The sequence below is a fragment of the Talpa occidentalis genome, unplaced genomic scaffold, assembly GCF_014898055.3.
Source record: "Talpa occidentalis isolate TD23 unplaced genomic scaffold, MPIMG_talOcc4v2.1 talOcc4.4, whole genome shotgun sequence".
NCBI lineage: Eukaryota > Metazoa > Chordata > Mammalia > Eulipotyphla > Talpidae > Talpa > Talpa occidentalis.
The window spans coordinates 98,779,588-98,800,659 of record NW_023604295.1 but is presented as its reverse complement, the minus strand read 5'-3'; the positions used below and the strand labels follow the sequence as shown (position 1 = coordinate 98,800,659).

The window sequence follows — 21,072 nt, the reverse complement described above, 5'->3', positions numbered from 1 at the left end:
CGCCCGCTGCTCCCCTCAGCAGTGTACTTCGGTCCTTCTGCCTGCTCTGCTCCCCGCTCTGGCTCTGGTGAATTCTCTCGCCCTCCCGCGCTTCTGACTGTACCCAGTGCATGTATAAACAAAACAAACAAACAAACCAGCAAACAAATAAATAAAGCATGCCTCTATAAAAAAAAAAAAAAAAAAAAAAAAAGAAAACCTATGGGAATTCCCTTGGAAATACAAATAAGCTATAAAAGTATAGTGGAACAATTAATTAGTGCAGGGATCTGACATAAAAACAGAGTGAGACACCAGACAGGTATAGGAAAAAGTGGGTAAGAATAAGGAAACAAATGGCCTTCAAATGAGAGCTAGAGGTAGGGGAAACCTTGCTAAGAAGAAAAACTAATGTACCAAGAAGTAAATCCCAGGAGAGAATTTTTAATACTAGAGAAAATTTCAGAAGTGTATTAAATATGCTGATAGGTAGATGAAGTACCACCCTGCTAAAAGTTGCTTGTCATAAAAAACTTATGGTATGATGTTTATACTATGACAGGAATAAACAACTAAGCAATAAACCTTCATTTCTCTGACATACACTCATACACCTAGCCACCAGGGAGGCCCAGGACCTACATCTTTTTACAGGTAATTGCACACTACAGAAAAGGAAATAATCAGGCCTTTTAGGGGTTACTATTTATGTAGAAGATGACAACTCTCGGGAAATCACAGTGGATTATTGTTATTATATAACAATAACCAAGTGGTTCACCATATGTGGTTGTTCAGGATGTGCTTGAACAAGGCCTCCCTTGTGGTGCAAGGGGTTAAGTACTGCACTGTGAAGCAATCCAAAGCCTCTGCAGCACGAGTTCAATCCCCAGCCAGCCAGGGAGCAACCCACATGGCGCAGCAGACCTCTCCTATCTCGCTGCTCCCCTCAGCAGTGTATTTCAGTCAGTCTGCCATGTGGGACAGACTGCTCCCCATTCTGCTCCCCATTCTGTCTCTGATGGATCCTCTTACCCCCCGCATCTCTGGCCTGTACCCCAGCTCTTGTATGCATAAATAAATAAATCTTTAAAAAAAAAAAAAGAAGAAGAAAAGATGTGCTTGAACAAAGGTACACATGCCCTGGTGCCTGGTATGTAGCTATTGATGTGACAAATGTTCCCTCCCTCCCCAATCCTCATACCTGTCAATAAAGACCATCATAAGCAGTTTACTTTAAGTTGGCAATGCCAACAATACACTATCTCTACTCAGGAATGTACCAACTTTCCAAAGCCTATGTCATAATTTAGTTTGGGAGAATTTTCACTGACTTTTCCTTCAACAAGGTATCACTCTGGTCCATTACAATGATAACATTATGTTGAGTGAATCTAATAAGAACGAGCAACTACTCTAGATTTTAAAAATAGTGTGTGGGGCCTCCCCGGTGGCGCAGCGGTTGAGCGCTGGGTTGCGAAGCTGCCCGCGGCCTCTGCGGCGCCGGTTCGATCCCCGGCTGCTCCCCGGCCACCGGAGGAGGGTCCCACATGGCGCGCAGACCTCTCCTGCCACCCGCTGCTCTCCTCAGCAGTGTACTTCGGTCCTTCTGCCTGCTATGCTCCCCGCTCTGGCTCTGGTGAATTCTCTCACCCTCCCGCGCTTCTAACTGTACCCGGTGCATGTATAAACAAAACAAACAAACAAATAAAACATGCCTCTATTAAAAAAAAAAGAACAAAAATTTAAAAAATAAATAAAAATAGTGTGTGTGTGTGTGTGTGTGTGGAGGGGGGAAGATGGGAAATAAATCTGACAAACACTGGAAGCTTTCCATTCATCAAAGCCCATGTGGCTATGTATGACCACTGTTGACTGCCTAATGTGCCAGCAGCAGAAATCAACAGTGAGTGGCCAGTGTGATACCATTTATCCTGAGTGGTCAGCTGGGTTTCTAGTGACAAGTTGATTACAATGGACTGCTTCTATTTTGGAAGGGGTAGTATTTTGTTTACACTGGAATAGATACTTACTCAGGATATTGATTTGCCTGCCTTTGCAAGCAATGTTTCTGTTAAAACTACCATCTGTAGACTTATAGAAAACCTTATTCACTGTCAGGGTATTCCAGAGAGCATTGCTTCTGATCCAGGAATTTACTTCATAGCAAATGAAGTGTGCCAGTGGGTTCACACTCAAGGAATTCACTGGTTACAATGCCAGCTAAGTGGCAATACCTTGCAGGGTTGGAACAATGTTCTCTATAAGGCTGTGTAAGTTCTGCCTCTGCACCAACACATGATGTGATACTGATTCTTATGGGAGGATTCATAGGTCCAGAAATCAAGGGGTGGAAACAGAAATGGTAACCACTCACTATTATCCCTAGTGACTCACTAGCAAAAAGATTGCTTCCTGTTCCTCTGTCCTTATGCTCTGCTAGTATAGAGGTCTTAGTTACAGATGGTGGGATGGTTCCAATGGGAGAATAACAAAGATTCCATTGACTGGAGCTTAAGACTGCTCATGAGTCACTTTGAACGTCTCATGCTGCCAGATCAAAAGACAAAGAAGAATGGTGCTAGCTGGAATGACTGATCCTGACTAATAAGGGGAAATTAAGCTACTACTCTATAATAGAGTTAAGGAAGACTATACACAGAAGGTCGTTTAGGGCATCTTATTACCATGTCCGTGATTAAATGATCAACAGAAAATTCCATTAATTCAGGTAGGACTACTAATAAATGGCCCAGACACTTGAAGAATGAAAGTTTGGATTATCCTAGCAGGTAAAGAACTACAACTATAAACCAGAGACACACTACGGGTGGGGGGCGGGAGCGGGGAGGATATAGGATGAAAACAAGGGTTGTGGGAATTGTGCAAAAATGAAAAATGATGTAAAAAACATACAAAATTTAAAAAATTTTTAAAAAAGAACAACAACTAACTAAGGTGCTTGCAAAAGGCAAAGGGAACACAAAATGGGTTGGAAATATCATTTACGACTATATGCAGGTTACATACACGAGGACTGTAATTGTTCCTGAGTGTTTCTTCTTATTTTGTTATAATGTGTGCATTATAAACATTATATAGATACATATTAAATATCTTTTTTTCTCCCTTTGTTCTTATTCCCTTACCATATAACATAAGGTGTGTTGACTTTATACCACAGTATTTAAGTGTTAATTTTATATCATAGCACTTCATTTCAGGATATCAAGAAGAGTAAATACCATTCAGGATATTACCTCCTCTTCTGGGAAAGAAGTCAGTACATTTTCTGTTGTACTCAGTGGAGTTGTATCATGTGAGGTAGAAATTTTATTTGGGAGATTAAGTATGTGTATGGGTGCCACACTGAGTTGTGATGGTAAGTTTTATCTATCATTTCCACTGGACAATTGGGAGTACCCAGATGTTTGGTCTAACATTATTCTAGGTGTGTATGTGAGGGTGTTTTTGTCTGAGATTAACTTTTTAATCAGTAGACTCAGTAAACAGATTTCCCTTCCTAGTGTGGGTGGATTTCATCTAAACATCTGCAGTATTGAACAAAACAAAAGGCAGACCCTCAATGAATAAGGAGGAATTCAACCTGCCTGAATGCATTGAACTAGGACATTGGTCTTTTCCTGCCTTTGGACTTGAATTGAAACATTGGCTTTCCTGCATGTCAAGCCTGTCTGCTTATTGACTAGAATTTACACACTGTTGGCTCTCGAGGTTCTCAGGCCTTCAGACTCAAAGTGGAACTATATGATCATTTCTCCTGGATTTCCAGCTTGCTTGATTACAGATTTTGGGACTCTCGGCTATATAAGAACTATAACCTCCCCCAGTTTCTCCATTCCTCTCTCTCCCTCTTTCAAATCTCAATCTCTCTCTCTCTCTCTCTCATTGGTCCTGATTAACAATATTTTAATTAGGTTCAGTTATGAAACCTCTTTGAAAACAACTAATATATTCTCTACCTAGCTACTATGAACTCTTCCTTAACAGCTAGGTTATGCAGTCTAAGCTAGGTTTGTACTTCCATAACAACAGTTCTATTATAACAATCAATGATTTGCACACCTACTCTACAAAACATAAAGTCCTTAATTATTAGCAACATGGTTAATTTGACTTCATAGTACCAATACCTAATACAAACTCTGACATATAATTGGTTCTGAGTAATGTATATAAAATCATTAAGTAAATCTCCTCCTGTTAGGTTAGATACTACTCAATTCAATAAAAATTACTGCTAGACAACAAGAGCATTTGTTGCTATCTGTCAATGAAGGTCTCCAACCGTAAGAAGCTGGAATACAGGATTGCTTTATTTCGGTGGTAGAAATGCTCTTATCTCATCCATTAGGGAACCAAGGACCCACCAACAAATCAAGGCTGACTATGGTTATGCTTCTCATTTCTAAGCAAGCGATTTTAAAACCATTACTACTTGCAATTACTTGGCTGTATAAATCAGGATTTTCTCCAAAACAATTTATAGAAATAACTGGATACTAAGATTACAACTATCATTCAAAACCACCCATTATGAAATTCTGTGTTCAATAAAACAGCTTCATGGTTCTTTTAACTGGCTTGTTTTATTTTTAGCTTCAAAAACACCTTTATGGGCCTCCCTGGTGGTGCAACGGGTTAGGACGCAACCTGTGAAGCTGTCCGCAGCCACTGCAGCATGAGTTAGATCCCCAGCCAGCGAGCTACCTACATGGTGCAGCAGACCTCTCCTGACTTTCCTGCTGCTCCCCTCAGCAGTGTATTTCAGTAGATCTGCCTGTTCTGTTCCCCACTCTGTCTCTGGTGAATCCTCTCACCCCCCACAACACACACCTCTGGCCTGTACCCTGGTTCTTGTATACATAAATATTTAAAAAAAAAAAAAAAAAAAACCTTATACTGATAAAATGGCATTGTTGTCTATTTTGTACATTTAATCTATTTTTAAGTGTTGTTGATATAAAAAGGACAGAGTTGTGTTCCTAAAGAGGTTTGAAAACCTCCAGGAATATAAGAACTTTAGCTTTATAGCTAGACAAACCTAAGTTTGAAACTTATTTCTGTTAATTAATAATGTGGGCTTTTAGGCAAGTTATATAATATATATGGGTCTCATTTTTCCCCTCAGTATTTCCCCTTGTCAAATATGGATGGACAGTATTGTGGCAACTATTGTGGCACATTATTAAGAGAACAAAATAACACATTTAAACAATATGGTTCCTGGATTATAGTAAATATTTAATATCTGACCTATTAATATCACTAATATCTCATCATCTGCAATTATTAGAAAATAAGGGCCTAGAAAAATGAGGGACTGTGTGAGAATATCACAATTTCAGGCATGTACCAAGAGCTTGAAAAAGTAGCTTAAGCATTCTTAACTCTAGAAGTTATAACACTATGGACTTAGATGTCACAATATCTCAAGTATAAAAGAAATGGCAGACTATATGAATCATAAATACTATGTGAATTGGAAAGAGTACTCAGGGATATGAAAATAATGGATGTAAAAATTTAGTAACTGTTAAATATGCCTTAGATATTTCCTATTGAAATTTAAGGCATGGTATTAATAGATACTATGAGGAATCCTAATTTTTCAGATAGCAGTCAATTAATATTCTAAGTTTGTTGAAACTTCATTTTTTTTAAAAGAATTATTTTTTATTCATACAAGAGCTGGATTACAGGCCAGATTCGTGGGAGGGTGAGAGGATCCACCAGAGACACAGCGGGGAAAAGAATAGGCATGCGGACCAAAAGCACTGCTGAGGGGAGCAGTGAGCGAGACAGGAGAGGTCTGCCTCACCATATGGGATTCTCCCTGGCTGGCTGGGAATCGAACCGGCGCTGCGGAGGCTGCGGACAGCTTCACAGTGCTGCGCTCAACCCACTGTGCCACCGGGGAGGCCTGAAACTTCATTTCTTAATTTAAATTTTGAATAACAATATTTTAATCAGGTTCAGTTATGAAACCTCTATGAAATAATATAATGAAAGAAATGGCATAAGATACAATTTATTAGATACCAAGTGGCAAACTGAACATGAAGATTAACAGAAGCTGATACCTGCTTGGAAAGCACTTTCATGTGCCCGACACTTCCCCGGCAGTATGCTTCAAGGATGACACCAAATTGTACTGAGACAGCAGGAATGTGCACTTCTGACCTGCACAACATGAATGATATTAAGGTGGTTTGTTTATCAAGTACTTCAGATATAAGACAAATACTTCAGGTACAAATATTTACTTTTCATTATGAAAGAGACTTAGGATACTAATGAAATAACATATAACCTTATATACAATTACCAGTGGAATGGGCAACATCTCAATTCTTTAAATACCAGAGTTCAAAAAGTAACAAGATTTTATATTTACTTAATTCTTTATTCAAAGAAAGCTCATGATATTTGCTTTTAAAGAAAAGTAATAGTAGTATAGGGGCCTCCCCGCTGGCGCAGCGGTTGAGCGCTGGGTTGCGAAGCTGACCATGGCCTCTGCAGCGCCGGTTCGATCCCCGGCTGCTCCCCGGCCACCAGAGGAGGGTCCCACCTGGCACGCAGGCCTCTCCTGCCACCCGCTGCTCCCCTCAGCAGTGTACTTAGGTCCTTCTGCCTGCCCTGCGACCCTCTCTGGCTCTGGTGAATTCTCTCACCCTCCCGCGCTTCTGACTGTACCCAGTGCTCGTATGTATAAAAAATAAATAAATCTTTTTTAAAAATTAAAAAAAAAAGTAATAGTACCAATTTGCAGACAATTAAAACGAAACAGAGATATCTGACTGGCTTCACACAATTCACTAACCCCTTGCTTCTACACTTTTCTTTTGGCATTTTAAAAGGACAGGTTTGTTAGAAAAAGGAAAAGAGAGACACCTGCATAGACACAGGCTGGCAAGGAGCTTCCCCTGCTGCTTTGCAAAGGGAAAAGGTTTGTGAGAAGAAACGCCTGCCTCAGAGAGCTGCTCTATTCAACTGTTTCTCACTTAAATAATGATGTGTACATTTGAAAAAAGAAGGAATACTTTATTTTGTTATTCCCTGAAGGTTTTATAATAAAGAAAACAAAGGATAAGTTAAAAATAAGAAAGGAAAATAATGAGGAAATAATGATCCAGAAATATAACTCCCCAAATTAACATATTATAGAACTTATTTTCCTGAAAAAGCTTAGATCCCCAAAAGGAAATTCTGATAAATCATTAGTTCAATATTCTCAAGTTCAGATGAAAAGAACAAAAAATGTGTTCATGGAGTCAATAATGAGAAATAATTTTCCTAGGAAACAAAAGAAATTTAGTTTTCTTTCCCAATTTTACTTCTATATAAAGTTCATGAATTTCTAAAAATTACCAAGTTAATAAGGAAGCTAAAAATAAAGCCACTGTTATCATACTAAAACTTGAAAATCTTTGTCCAGTAGTAGCAATTATGATAATACTGCCCACAACATTTTGGAAGGAAAGGAAAGTCTATTCTTACTCCAAATATATGAATAAAATTCACTTTGCTTAAAAATAGCATTACATGAATTATTTGATTTGGTTAAAAATCAAGGAGGTATATGAATGGATTTGTTACATGAATTATTTTGCCAAATTATGAAAATTAAGAGTTTGAGTACCAAAAAAGAGAAGACTTGTAGAGAGAATGTTATAGATGGCTTAGAAACAACCAAAACAGCTGACTATTACTAAGTGCTCAGCATTTTGTTGATTTAATATTTACAAAAAGACAATATGAAATCAAATTGAAATAAAAGACTTACCTAAGGTGCCAAAAGAGGAACTGCCCTATCCTCCGATTAGCAAGTGCTCTTTCTAGTAGGAATCTAGAGAGGGCACAGTCAAGAAAAGGCTCATATTTTAAAACTTGTACCAGTTGTAAAAGATACTGAGAGAGTTCTTCATCACTGGAAAAAACAAAAGACAAAGTAAGTTACTCAATAACCTGAGCTAGAAAAAAGATTCCTTCCTATTAAACTTTCAAATACTAACTTACTGAAACACAATGATTCTTTAGGTCAGGCTTATAATATGTTTACCTTCACTATCCCACTAATATAAGAAAAGCTGAAAATTTCAGATGGGCAGAAGCAGGAGGAGAAAGGAACAAAAATCAGATATATGGAACACTTTTGAATTAAGCTGATACAACTGAGGACTGTTATTTACAACGAGCTCAGAGTTAATAAAATGAGGTAATTTACACCAAATCCCGATTATGCTGAAAAAGTTATGTATTACGTCAACCAATCAGTAATTCCGCCAGTACTTCAGTATTTTAATACTTCCCCAATCATTAGGGTTAAAAAGTTTTGCTCCTGGATAATCAATGAACATTTAAAACCTTAACTTCATCCTAGCCAGAGCAATAAGACAAGACAAAGACATACAAGGAATCCAAATAGGAAAAGAAGAAGTCAAACTATCACTATTTGCAGATGACATGATAATATACATAGAGAACCCCAAAAACTCCACAGAAAAACTAATTCAACTCATCAATCAGTTCAGTAAAGTGGCAGGATACAAAATCAACACGCAAAAGTCAGTAGCCTTCCTATACACAAACAATAAATCTGAAGAAGAAGAAATCAAAAAAACCATCCCTTTTATTATTGAAACAAAAAAAAATCAAATATTTGGGAATAAATCTAACAAAAGAGGTAAAGGACCTATACAAAGAAAACTATAAAACACTGTTAAAAGAAATAGAAGACACAAAGAAATGGAAAGACATCCCCTGCTCATGGATTGGAAGAATAAACATTATTAAAATGGCCATCCTACCAAAAGCAATATACAGATTCAATGCTATTCCAATCAAAATTTCAATGTCATTCTTCAAAGAAATAGAACAATTATTGATGAAATTCATATGGAATCACAAAAAACCCCGAATAGCCAAAGCTCTCCTGGAAAAAAAAGAAGGGAATGGAGGCATCACACTCCCAGACTTCAAACTATACTACAAAGCAATAATCATCAAAACTGCATGGTATTGGAACACGAACAGACATACAGACCAATGGAATCGAATAGAAAAATCCAGAAATAAACCCACAGATTTATGGTCAACTAATCTTTGACAAAGGAGCAAAAACTATGCATTGGAGCAAAGAAAGTTTGTTCAATAAATGGTGCTGGGAAAACTGGGTCGCTACATGCAAAAGAATGAAGCTTGACCACTACCTCACACCATACACAAAAATCAACTCAAAATGGATTAAAGAACTAGACATAAGACCTGAAACCATAAAATACATAGAAGGAAATATAGGCGAAACACTACGTGATACGCACATCAAAGACATCTTTACAGACACATCACCCAAAGCAGTGATAGTGAAGGCAAAGATAAACAGCTGGGACTACATCAAATTAAAGAGCTTCTGCACAGCAAAAGAGACAATAACAAAAACAAAGAGAAACCCCACCAACTGGGAGACCATTTTTGCACACAATACTAATGATAAAGGACTGATCACAAAAATCTGCAAAGAGCTGATGGGACTCAACAACAAAGAAAATAATCCAGTCAAAAAATGGGCAGAAGAGCTAAAAAGAAACTTCTCTGAAGAGAAAATGCAAATGGCCAACAGGCATATGAAAAAATGTTCAACATCACTTGTAATCAGGGAAATGCAAATCAAAACTACCATGAGATACCATCTCACACCAGTGAGAATGGCACATATTAAAAAAAACTAGCAACAACAAATGTTGGCGAGGTTGTGGAGAAAAAGGAACTCTTCTGCACTGTTGGTGGGACTGCAAACTGGTCCAACCACTATGGAGAGCTGTGTGGAGATTTCTGGACCTCCTAAACATAGAGCTTCCATATGATCCAGCAATTCCACTCCTAGGTATTTACCCAAAGGACACAGAAACATCAATTCCAAAGAGCACCTGCACCCCTATGTTTATAGCAGCACTATTTACAATAGCTAAGCTTTGGAAACAGCCCAAATGCCCAAAAATAGATGACTGGATCAAGATATATATACCATGGAATATTACTCAGCATTCAAAAAAGATAAACACATGCAATTTGCAGCAACATGGATGGTGCTGGAAGGGATCATGCTCAGCGAAATAAGCCAGAAAGAAAAAGAAAAATACCGGATGGTCTCACTCATAGCAGGAATCTAGAAAACTTAAATAAGGGACCAGGAAAATGAATAACTATAAGAAAGTGAAAATCAAAATCAACAAAAAACTATGAACCAGAGACACTTTTTGGGGGGTGGGGGCAGGAGGGGAGGGATTGGGTCAGAATGGGGGGTTGCAATTGTATGGGGAATATAGAAATAAAATTTATTATTTAAAAATAAATAAATAAATAAATAAATAAATGGCATTATACAAATGTAAAAAAATAAATAAATAAAACCTTAACTTCAAGTAGTTTGAAGGATAAGAAAATTGAGAATGTTTATAAGTAGGAACTGATTCTGTGACTTAATATAACACTGTTATTAACTGAGCTGAGTTAATACAGATTAATGATTTTCTATTTTGTCTTCATTTCTAAACTATTACAAGCAAACACATTCTAATCAGAGGCAATTCTGATATAAGATATGAATCCCAAGTCCTCCAATGACTTTAAGTCAGACAATAAATGCCAAGAATATAGTCTAAGACAGATCTGGAACTGAAACCCAGGGTCTCATATGCCTAGAAGAAAAACTTCATAACCAGAAATTTTAACCTAAGAAAAAGCATCAGGATGACCCCTAGGGATCAATACATTTAAGAAAGACACTTGGCTCAGCTCAGAAGAAGCCAAAGGAGCCCTGGCCCTCAAGTCTCCAAAACAAATTAGGGAGAATGAGGTGTGACTGAGTACTTCATTTTTAGGAACTATCCATACAATAATCCCAAGTTTCCTATAAAATCCATTCCCATTATAAAATCTACAAATGGTGTGAAAAGAGATAAAGGAAGCATAAAAAAGGAGGCATCTGTTTTCCTGACACTTCTAATTTCACTACCTCAAAATAACTACTATTTAAGGGCTCATTAAATTTCTTTTAGATATCACATGATTTAAAACATACGTGATTTTAAAAGCAAAGGACCACAGTATCCATAATATTCTGAGACCATTTATTTTTCAAAGAACGATCCAATATAATTCTCATTTCTGAGATTAGAATTAAAATTGATAAACTTGAAAATGCACCCTGTCTGAGGCTACCTCAATTATATCATATCTTCAAATAAATCGCTTGGATTTTCACACATAAACAGCACAAGAGGAGGCTGCTCAAGTAGGCTCACTACAGATTTGTCTATAATAGGGAAATCTGGAGACAACAAAAAATCTTCCCCAAAGAAGAATAAATAATGGATTAAACATGTCTATCACAGCATATTAATGAAAGGAATTAACTATATTTATCTATCAATATAACAGTGGAAACTAACCTTAAAAAATGTTTAATAAACAAAAAGATGTAAATAATATATATGGCAAGATACATTTGTATAATTTTAACTGTACAATATCCTACATATTTTGATAGATATAAAAATGTGATGAAAACAAAATAATATGGTATCGAAAGATACACACCAAATTCACAACAATGAGTACAATGGGAAGTAAAAAAAATAATCAGGACTGATAACGAATCTATGAGAACATCACCTTCACCTATAATATTATTTTCTTATAAATATAATTAAAAAAATAACAAAATAGCAACATTTCTTATTTCTGTGCAATGGACAGAAAAAGTTAACATAGTAGGCCTGTTATTCTTCGAAAAAGCCAGTGTACAAGATGGTCCTTGGCAGGCATCTGGGAACAGATTTCAGAAGGCTTCTCACCACACTAAGTATGGATAAGAGGGCTTACTGTACCTAAACTGCACAAAGATTATGGTTTATGCTGAACACCCATTTTCCTTCTAGGAGTACAAGATTTAGTATGTGCCAGGCAGATAGTGATTATGTGAGTAACCAACTGAAAACCTGCTGTCAGATCTCCAATAAGCTTCCCTAGCAGATAAAGTTTCAGATGTGCCATAATTCATTCCCAGAGAAATTAAGTGTATTCTATGTGACTTGGGGTGGGGGGGACCTTAGAAGCTTCTGTCTGGTTTCCTCCAGACACAGCCCTATGAATCTTTTTCCTTTGCCATTTCTGCTCTACACCCTTTTGCTACAATAAATAGTAGCCAAGAGTATGACTATATGCTGAGCCCTCCTACTGAGTCATGGCACCAGAGGGTGATCTTATGGACCTCCTCACCCAATCTGCTTTTGTGTGTTCATTTATAATACAGAGTAAATATGAGAGAATGAGAGTGTGAGAGATTGGGAAGGAGAGGAGTGAGGGAACAAATGCTTTGAACTCTCTCCTGGCGTTTTCCTTTCTTATGAAACATTTAAGCAGACACCCTCAAATTAGTTTGTCCCCCAAAGAAAGCCACCTGCAGGAGATACCTCATCTGTCGCAGGCAGCCCACAGCATATTCCCGTACATACTGATCCGGATAGTTGAAGTCTAGAAGCTCCAGGGCCTCTCGAGGGGGTAGTTTAGGCCAAATCTGAAGTAGTGCTTGAAGCTGTTTAAAAATTGAAACTGGTTCAAAAATTACAGAAGAGGAAACTAATCTATTTTTCTTTGGCATGAAAGAGCAGAGATGGGTCTAAAGAAAGGAGAAGCATACTTGCAGTTAATGAGATCTCAAAAATCCCTTCCAATTAATATGGATTAATAAAGATTACCTTTGTTCAGTCTATAGATAAGCATGTTAAAAAGCCACCAAGTACTTACCTGGAAATAAAGTGATACACTGAATATATGGATTCTATAATCATTAGCAATTAAATAATTTTTAAAAGGAAAAAGACATGATCAAGAAATACTTAAAGATAAAATTCAAAGTATACATACAAGCTGCAAGATTCAAGTAAATGATAAACAATTTAGATATAAAAAGTCAGTCAACATAAAATTATGTTTGGGGAATTCATTTTTAGCTTATAATGTTTTCAAGAGTATCTACAACTCACAGAAAGTTTCACTGATCATTTTAAACCCTTCAAATCATATAATAATAGTACCTAGTTGTTTATTTTCTATAAACAAGATACACAGTCTCTTATTTACAGATGCCACTTAGAGATGACCTAGACATAGGCTACAAAAAGAATCCCTTTGGGGAATGAGTGGGGACTAGCGGTGTTCCAGTAGACAGCCAAATATTTGGAAATCCAACATTTCCTTGTCTATCTGATCTTGCATTTACTTTGCATATCATCCTTGGATAAGATGTTCAGTGCCACTTGGTGATATCCCAAAAACCCATAAAGATAAATCAAATATTAGAATTTATCAAATAAATTTGAATTTGGAAGACAACTAGTCATAATTCTCAAAATATATTTTGCTCTTCCCTACAACCAATTTCTTTCCAATTCCCATTTCTGATATGAATGCATGCTATACACATATCAAAACAATGAGGAGGAAGACTTTGACAAGAGCAAACAACCCTGATGAGTCTCACTGTGCTCTGAGTTCTTTCTAGAGATTTAGGCCTTCAGGAGCTTGAGTTTCTTGCAGTCTAAATGCAGAAACAGCATAAACGAGGCACATAACAATATAATTGTGCAACATCATTCCAAAAAATTATTAAAAATAAACTCGAAAGAAATCCTTTCTATACTTAATTTGAGAAGTAAACAATAAATCAGACTTAAAATGCACGATTAGAGAAAATATAAATTTATTAAATAAATTTTTACAAATGATAGATTTACTAAGACCAGAAAACTTAAAAAGATTGGAAGAAATCAAGTAAGGTAAATAAATTTGATTATCTTAATATGCCAAACACATTTGTTCTGATCATAAAAACCATTTTAAGGATATTTCTACAGAGTATTAATGACCCAACTAAATTTAATAAATGCCACTGTTTTTTGGTGATTTTTTTGAGCAATATTTTTTCCTATTTCTATTGTGTTTAATGACACACATCAAGATTACGCAATTGAAATGAATGATTAAAATTTATCTGGATAGTTTATGCTCTATGATGTTAATTTCTACAAATTGTAATTTTTAAACAACACATGTTCATTTTAGAACAGTCATTACAAAGGGTCTTAAAATTCTCTGATGAAACTATTAGAAGAAGCTGCCCAGGGCCTATATCTGGTAGTAACTGCACATAACTAGTTCAAAATCAATGGTTATAACTGTCTTACTTTAGTAAAAGACACCAAAAACCTACCCAAAAACTGGGATTTTAAAATCTTAAAGTTTTCTGGTATATCACTGAAACTGTATGAAATAGTTTAAAACCTCAAACTTTCTTTCATTTCTCAAATTTTAATGATTTGTCCTTTGTGTGCGAATTATATAATTGCTGGGTACAACTTCACAACTCCATATGTGCACATGCTTCACTTGCCCATGCCCTATCACCTTCTCTCCTATCTTGTCTTTCCTCTATATCCCCTCTGATCCATCATCAGTGTATTTTTCACAGAGTCTCAGAATTATTTTTTTGTGCTTTTCTAGTTTGTTTTCCTTGGTTTTTTATGTTCCACAAATGAGTAAAATAATCTGCTATCTTTCACTTTCTGATTTATTTCACATAGCATAATCTCCTCAAGATCCAATCATTTTCCTAAAAGGCACCATTCCATATTTTTTAATAGCAGAGCAGTATTCCATTGAGTGTATATTCCACAATTTCTTAATGTAATCACCTGTTGTTGGCATTTAGGTTGGCTGCAAGACTTGGTTATTGAGAATGATACTGCTGTGAACAATAGCATGAATTTTTTTGTAGTGTTTTTAAATTCTCTGGGTAAATCAAGCAGTGGTATTAGTGGTCATTGGTTATTTTCTTATTTAATTTTTTGAGGAATCTTCATACCATAAAACCTCAAAATTTCTCCTGCATAAAACTGTCCAAGCTATGGAAATTACATAGGAAAGGATGCTTTATATGAAATTAACTAAGTAAAAAAAACACTTCAAAAAGGAGTTAAAGAAATTAACTTTCTGGGCCTCCCTGGGGGCGCAAGGGGTTGAGTTTCAGAACTATCAAGCTATTGGCAGCCACGGCAGCACGAGTTAGATTCCCGGCCAGGGAACTGACCTACATGGAGCAGCAGACCTCTCCTGTTTCACCTGCTGCTCCCCTCAGCAGTGTATTTCAGTAGATCTGCCTATTCTGCTCCTACTCTGATAAATCCTCTCACCCCCCTCACCTATGGCCTGCCCACTAGTTCTTATATACATAAATAAGTAAAAATAAATCTTTTTAAAAAAATGAATTTTCTTACCTGAGCAACATCCTCAAGTTTATTCCACTTAATTGACAGTAGCAATTTTGGCAATGACTGTGGGAAATTCTCTCTACAATCTTGTCGCAAAGTCCATATGAGATCCATTTCATTTTCACATAGTTGGGACAAGGGATCCCTGTCCAAGATTTCTTTCAGTACAGCAAGAAACTTTTTTCCACCCCGACTCTAAGAAAGAAAAATTACTCATTACAGAATTTAATAATAATAACTACCACTGGTAAATATTTAGCAGCAAATTTATATACAATGAATTAGTAAACACCTTATGAAAGTTAATATGAAATACTAAGGATATAATAACCATTTAAACATAATAAAGATGGATCCTGTTTTTGAAGTCTTCATTGCTAACTGAAATTTGCATGATAAGGATAAACGAAAGAATTAGTCTCAAGCATTTCTAAAAAATGAAAAAAAATATTGCATTTAAAAAATCCACATGCAAACACTAGGTGGCAGAATTGCAATGTAAATTTTATGTCATTTACTTGAACAGAATTTCTTTCCATTTTAATTTTTAATTTTATAAACAACAAAGAAAACCAAAGATAAACCAAACATTAAATAAAAAAAAGTAACAGGTATCTTCTCATGCTTAGAGACATAAAGCTATTAAGATAAAGAACTGAATCTTGGTTAAAAATAAACATTAAAGAGAGAGAGAGAGAGAGAGAGAGAGAGAGAGAGCTATCCCCTTTTCCTAACCAACCGATAAAATAATGTTTTAAAAAAAGATGGTACCATTGTTTTTCTCTGGACCTACAGTCCAGATTTCACTAACATTGAAAGGGGTACATTTCTACATATTTAAAGAAAAACCGTATTTTTTTTGTCTAAAACACATTTTTCAAAACAAAAAAAGTCTTCAGGTTATCTGAAAGGATTTTATAGAGATTTATATTCTATTATTATTTTACTTTATACTTGAGGTTATTTTAACTAGCATTTCATATAAATGTTAAAATGACTATATGTCATTGTACATTTGTCCAAACCTATACCATGCACAACACCAAAGGTGAAACCCAAGGTAAACTATGAACTTTAGGTGATTACGATGTGTCTAGGTAGATTAGTTATTGGTAATAAATGTACCATTCTGGGCAGTGATGTGGACAACAGGGAGGCTACACATGCATGGGCACAGGAGATATATGGAAAATCTCTATAGCTTCCTTGGCAAAGTTTTGTTACAAACTTATTAATAGCTCTTTAAAAAAGTCTTCCAATCAAAAAATTAAGACTTATCCAAAGAAGACATACAGATATTCAACAGATACATGAATAAATGTTCAGTATCACTTATCATCAGAGAAATGCCAATCAAACTCCCAACATACTATCTCAATTCTGTGAAAATGGCCCATATCAAAAAAACAGAAACAACAAATGTTCGCAAAGTGTGTGGCTAAAAGGAAACCTCATGCGCTGTTGGTAAGAATGTAGATTTTGGTCCAGCCCCTAAGGAAACAATATGGAAGTTTCTTAAAATACTAAGAATAGACTTGCCACGTGATACAACAATTCCATTTCTTGGTATTCACCCAAAGAATGCAAAAACACTAATTCAAAGGGATATATGCACTCCTATGTTCACTGCAGCACTACTGACAGTAGCCAAGATATGGAAGTATCATAAATACCCAATGACAGGAGTGGACTATGAAGATATGGTATATATACATGATGAAACACTACTCAATAACAACAGATAAAGATGAACTCTTGCCATCTGTAACAAAGTGTATAAAACTGAAGGGTGCTATGCTAAGTAAAAAAGTCAGAAGAAGAAATATAAATACTCATATGTAGAACAAAGAGAAACAAAACAAAGGAACTGACTAAACCAAAACAAATCCAAGAAATATGACTGAGGAATGGAAGCTACTAGAGGCTTATGGGGGATAGGAACAAAAGGGGGAAGAGTCCAATGTGTATAAGGAAAGACTATGTGTGCTTTCACGGTGGATGAGACCCTATCCCCCTAAATCATATACATACATAGTGCAATAAACCAAAGTTATCACCTCAATAAAAAAATAAAAAGATCTATTTCTATAGTTTAAAAAATGTCTTATTAAAAATGAAAACAATATACAGATTCTATTTAAGATTATAGTGATTTTATATCTAGAGCCTCAACCTAAAAAGGGTATATGCTATTTTACTGGTTTCACTAGGTTTTCTCTGAAAAATGATTATGAGAAATCAGAACTTGAAAATGAAACTCCTACACTTATACCTTAAAAGTGAAACCTGCTACTGAAAACAACACAGAGTATAAATTATTCATTTCAGGAAAAGGCAGGCTGTTTTCAGAGAAATATTTCTGAAAGTTAGCACACCTCCTGCAATTTCATGAATCAAAATTAGGCCCTACAGACCTATAATAAGTAAATATCCTGAAGACCTAGAAGTAAACTAAGAGGGGAGAGGTGGAGTTGGCTGTATAATTGTACTGTGATTGTTTACTGAGCTATGAAAAGCACAGCATTGAATAATGCCAAGATGTGAAAACAAACAACAACCAGAAATGTGGCAGGCAGCCCAACAAAACACATAATCTTACATTCTTTTACAAAACTGAAACAATCAATAATGAAAAATTATACTGTTGAGTATAAGTGAACTTACATAGATTCAAATGCTTGAGTTAAAATAACAATGGTGGAAAGAAAGAAATGAAAGTAACCACCCATATTGTCTACATTGTCTTCATGTTCAGATTTTTCTTATCTCCTTTTTTGTTTAATTTTTCAAAATCATATGCATATTATGATATGATAGTAATTACTGACCAAAATAAAACACACACATGCGCATGCACGCGCAAGCACACACACACACAAACACACACCCCTTGCTATGTAACCACATGAAAAAAGACTAGAGCTGCTTCCATTTTCCTGGGTGTAGTCCACATCTGTCATATTCAGAGGGACTGGAGACTCAGACACATACATAAGTATTGATCAACAAATAGTAGAGATGAGAAAACCTATCTAGTCAGTGATGGTGGGAAAGACACCAAGAAGATATTATATGATTGGGAGATAAAGCAAATAAATAAATATATCAAGGTCAATAAGAATGAGATTTTCACTATTGGGAAAAGGAATTAAAATATGGGAAGACAAAGGCTAGAAAAAAAATCTGTGATGGTGAACTCAATTTAGAGGCACTGATAAGAACTCATTGATTTTTAATAAAAAGATAAGGAAATATATTTTTGTACACAATATATACAAACACATATATACATACATTTAACACATATATACATGTATAACACATTCATATATGTTTTCAATACATATATGTATCTAACATATACATGTATATTTTACACATATATACATAATCTAGCTTTGTTTCATGAAAAGTTCTAAATTCCACTGCATATCAGCAGCAATGAGCATTCCCAATACCCATATTCTTGAATTCTAAATATTTTTCACAAATAAAAGAAATCAGGGATTCCTGGACTGATTTCAAAGGCTAGGGATGGGAAAATACAGATGAACTGGTACACTTTGTTGTACCAGAAAGAAGGAAATATTCAAAGAATGAAAGATGTCAAAAAGACAAAGGAAAGAGTCTGAATGGATTGTCACTTTGAACATCACAATAATTGACAGTAATTATAAAATAAGAAACCCAATTCCAAATCTATACTAATTCTGGGGGACAGGAAGAGGAATACTTTTTAAAATGGGGCATAAGGATACCCTCTACTCTATGGTAGAAGACAACAATAAATTCAAAGGATTTATGTCTGATGTGAAATAGAATATTTACTTAATTTCAAAATATACCCCCCCCAAAACATTAACTTTATAGTAGAAAAAATTAGCAGACACTAACCGAAGCAAGCACTATCATCATAAACAGTAATGGAATAAATTGACATTGCTTCCCTCCTGAGAAACCACGCAAAAAATTATGAGGTTTTCATGCTAAAAAGCTGGAATTTCATCATGACAAAATATCAGGCAAATGTCCAAATTCAGTGACATTCTACAAATGCACTAACTGGACTGTATTAATAACAATATCAAAGTTATGAAAGATAAGAATGAGGAACTGTTTTAGAATGAAGGAAACTAAAGATACAGACTAATGAAATGCATCAAGTAATTCTGGGTTGGATTTTAAATGGACACTACTGAGACTAACAGTATATTTACTGGAATCTGAAGATTAGGCAGCAGAACTGCATCAATATTTTTCTGACTGTTATTATTTCTGGTTATGTATACTTGCTTGGGGCAAATACACTCTGAAATATTAAGGGATTTATAAAAGGACATATTGTATGCCACTTAATCTGAAGTGATTCAGAAAAAAAATGCAGACACACACATACTGCTCAGTATAGTAAAATATTAATAGTTGGAGAAGCTCAATGACGGCTGTATGGGAATTCTTTGTATTATTCTCACAAATTTTCGGTAAGTTTGAAATGAAAAGAAAAGGTTTGGTGTTTCTTTTCCCTAAAATAGAAGACTGTAAAGACTTTAAATCATCCTACCAGAAAAACATTCTAGGTAGGTCCTGAGAACCTTTGAACTGAAGTCTGAGTCATCATTTGTATTCTGTAAAGCCTGCCATTAAATGTTTTTGACTAGATCTGGATTTATTAATCTCAAGACTAATGCTATTCTGTTGTAGGACAGTCTTGTGATCAGTAGACAGTTTAGTAGCAACCCTGAACTCTAATCACTAGAGGCCAGAGCATGAGTCATAACCACCAAGAAAATCTCTAGACAATGCCAATTGCCCCATAGAGGGCAAAGGAGTCACAGGGTGAGAATCACTGGATAAGATCAAAAGCTGCCAATTCTACCATAACAATTCACTTGACGACACTTTTCCTATTTTACAGGACCTTAATGTGGGCATCGACCTGTTTTGTTTTGTTTTCTTTTAAGTTCCAACACTTACCAGGATAGCGATTATTTAACAACAAAAACAAAACAGAGAAGTGCTGGCAAGATAGAGAAAACACTCCCTTTGCAATTGGTGGGAATGTAAAATGGTACAGTCTCTGTGGAAGACAATATAGCAGCTCCTCAAGAAATGAAAAACTTTTTAAAATTAAAATAGAAAAATAGAATTACCATGATTTAGTAATTACACTGTGTGTATACACACACAGACACTGAACGTAGGATCTCACAGAGGTATTTTCACACCCATGCTTACAGTAGCTCTTTTCAAAATAGCTAAAAATTGGAAACAAGCCAAGTTGTCCATTGACAGATGAATAAGAAAATGGGGGGGGGGCTGTGCACGTGCATATGTATGTATGCACAAAGGAATATTACAGACTTAAAAAGGAAGGAACATGGATGACATGAGGGCATTACGCTAAGTGAAATAAGGCCGTCATATAAAGATAAAATATTGTATGATTCCATTTAGATGAGGTATCAAAGAATGGTCAAATTACTAGAGACAGAAAATACAATAGTGGTTGTCAACAGCTAAGGGGAGAGGAAAATCATTTTTGCTTAACATGTATAGAGTAAACTTTGCAAGACAAAGTCCTGGAGGTTGGCTGCACTTAAAGGTGTACTATCATGAATATATTTAAACTTTCTGGGCTATATGCTTAAAAATACTTGAAATGGCAAATTTTATGTTTATTTTATCAGAATTTTAAAAATATTTTAACTTGAATAGCAGATTTAAGTACCTTAGAAAGGTA

The 21,072-nt window shown here is 35.6% G+C and overlaps 2 protein-coding genes across 3 annotated transcripts in view; one reads left to right on the top strand and one right to left on the bottom strand.

Annotated features, from left to right (window-relative positions):
- The window catches only part of FAIM (Fas apoptotic inhibitory molecule), a 49,820-nt gene extending 44,964 nt beyond the window's left edge, over nucleotides 1–4,856 (top strand). Inside the window, exon 5 of the mRNA XM_054700784.1 lies at nucleotides 4,600–4,856. Coding sequence (XP_054556759.1) covers nucleotides 4,600–4,659 — 60 coding nt within the window. The 3' untranslated portion in view covers nucleotides 4,660–4,856. The remainder of the gene's footprint in view (nucleotides 1–4,599) is intronic.
- Nucleotides 1–21,072, bottom strand: part of PIK3CB (phosphatidylinositol-4,5-bisphosphate 3-kinase catalytic subunit beta) — a 152,057-nt gene that overhangs the window by 19,068 nt on the left and 111,917 nt on the right. For both annotated transcript variants that reach the window (XM_037525893.2, XM_037525894.2), the window contains 4 exons: nucleotides 15,339–15,527; nucleotides 12,477–12,598; nucleotides 7,787–7,930; nucleotides 6,084–6,183 (listed from right to left, as the gene is read on the bottom strand). In XM_037525893.2, coding sequence (XP_037381790.1) covers nucleotides 6,084–6,183; nucleotides 7,787–7,930; nucleotides 12,477–12,598; nucleotides 15,339–15,527 — 555 coding nt within the window. The remainder of the gene's footprint in view (nucleotides 1–6,083; nucleotides 6,184–7,786; nucleotides 7,931–12,476; nucleotides 12,599–15,338; nucleotides 15,528–21,072) is intronic.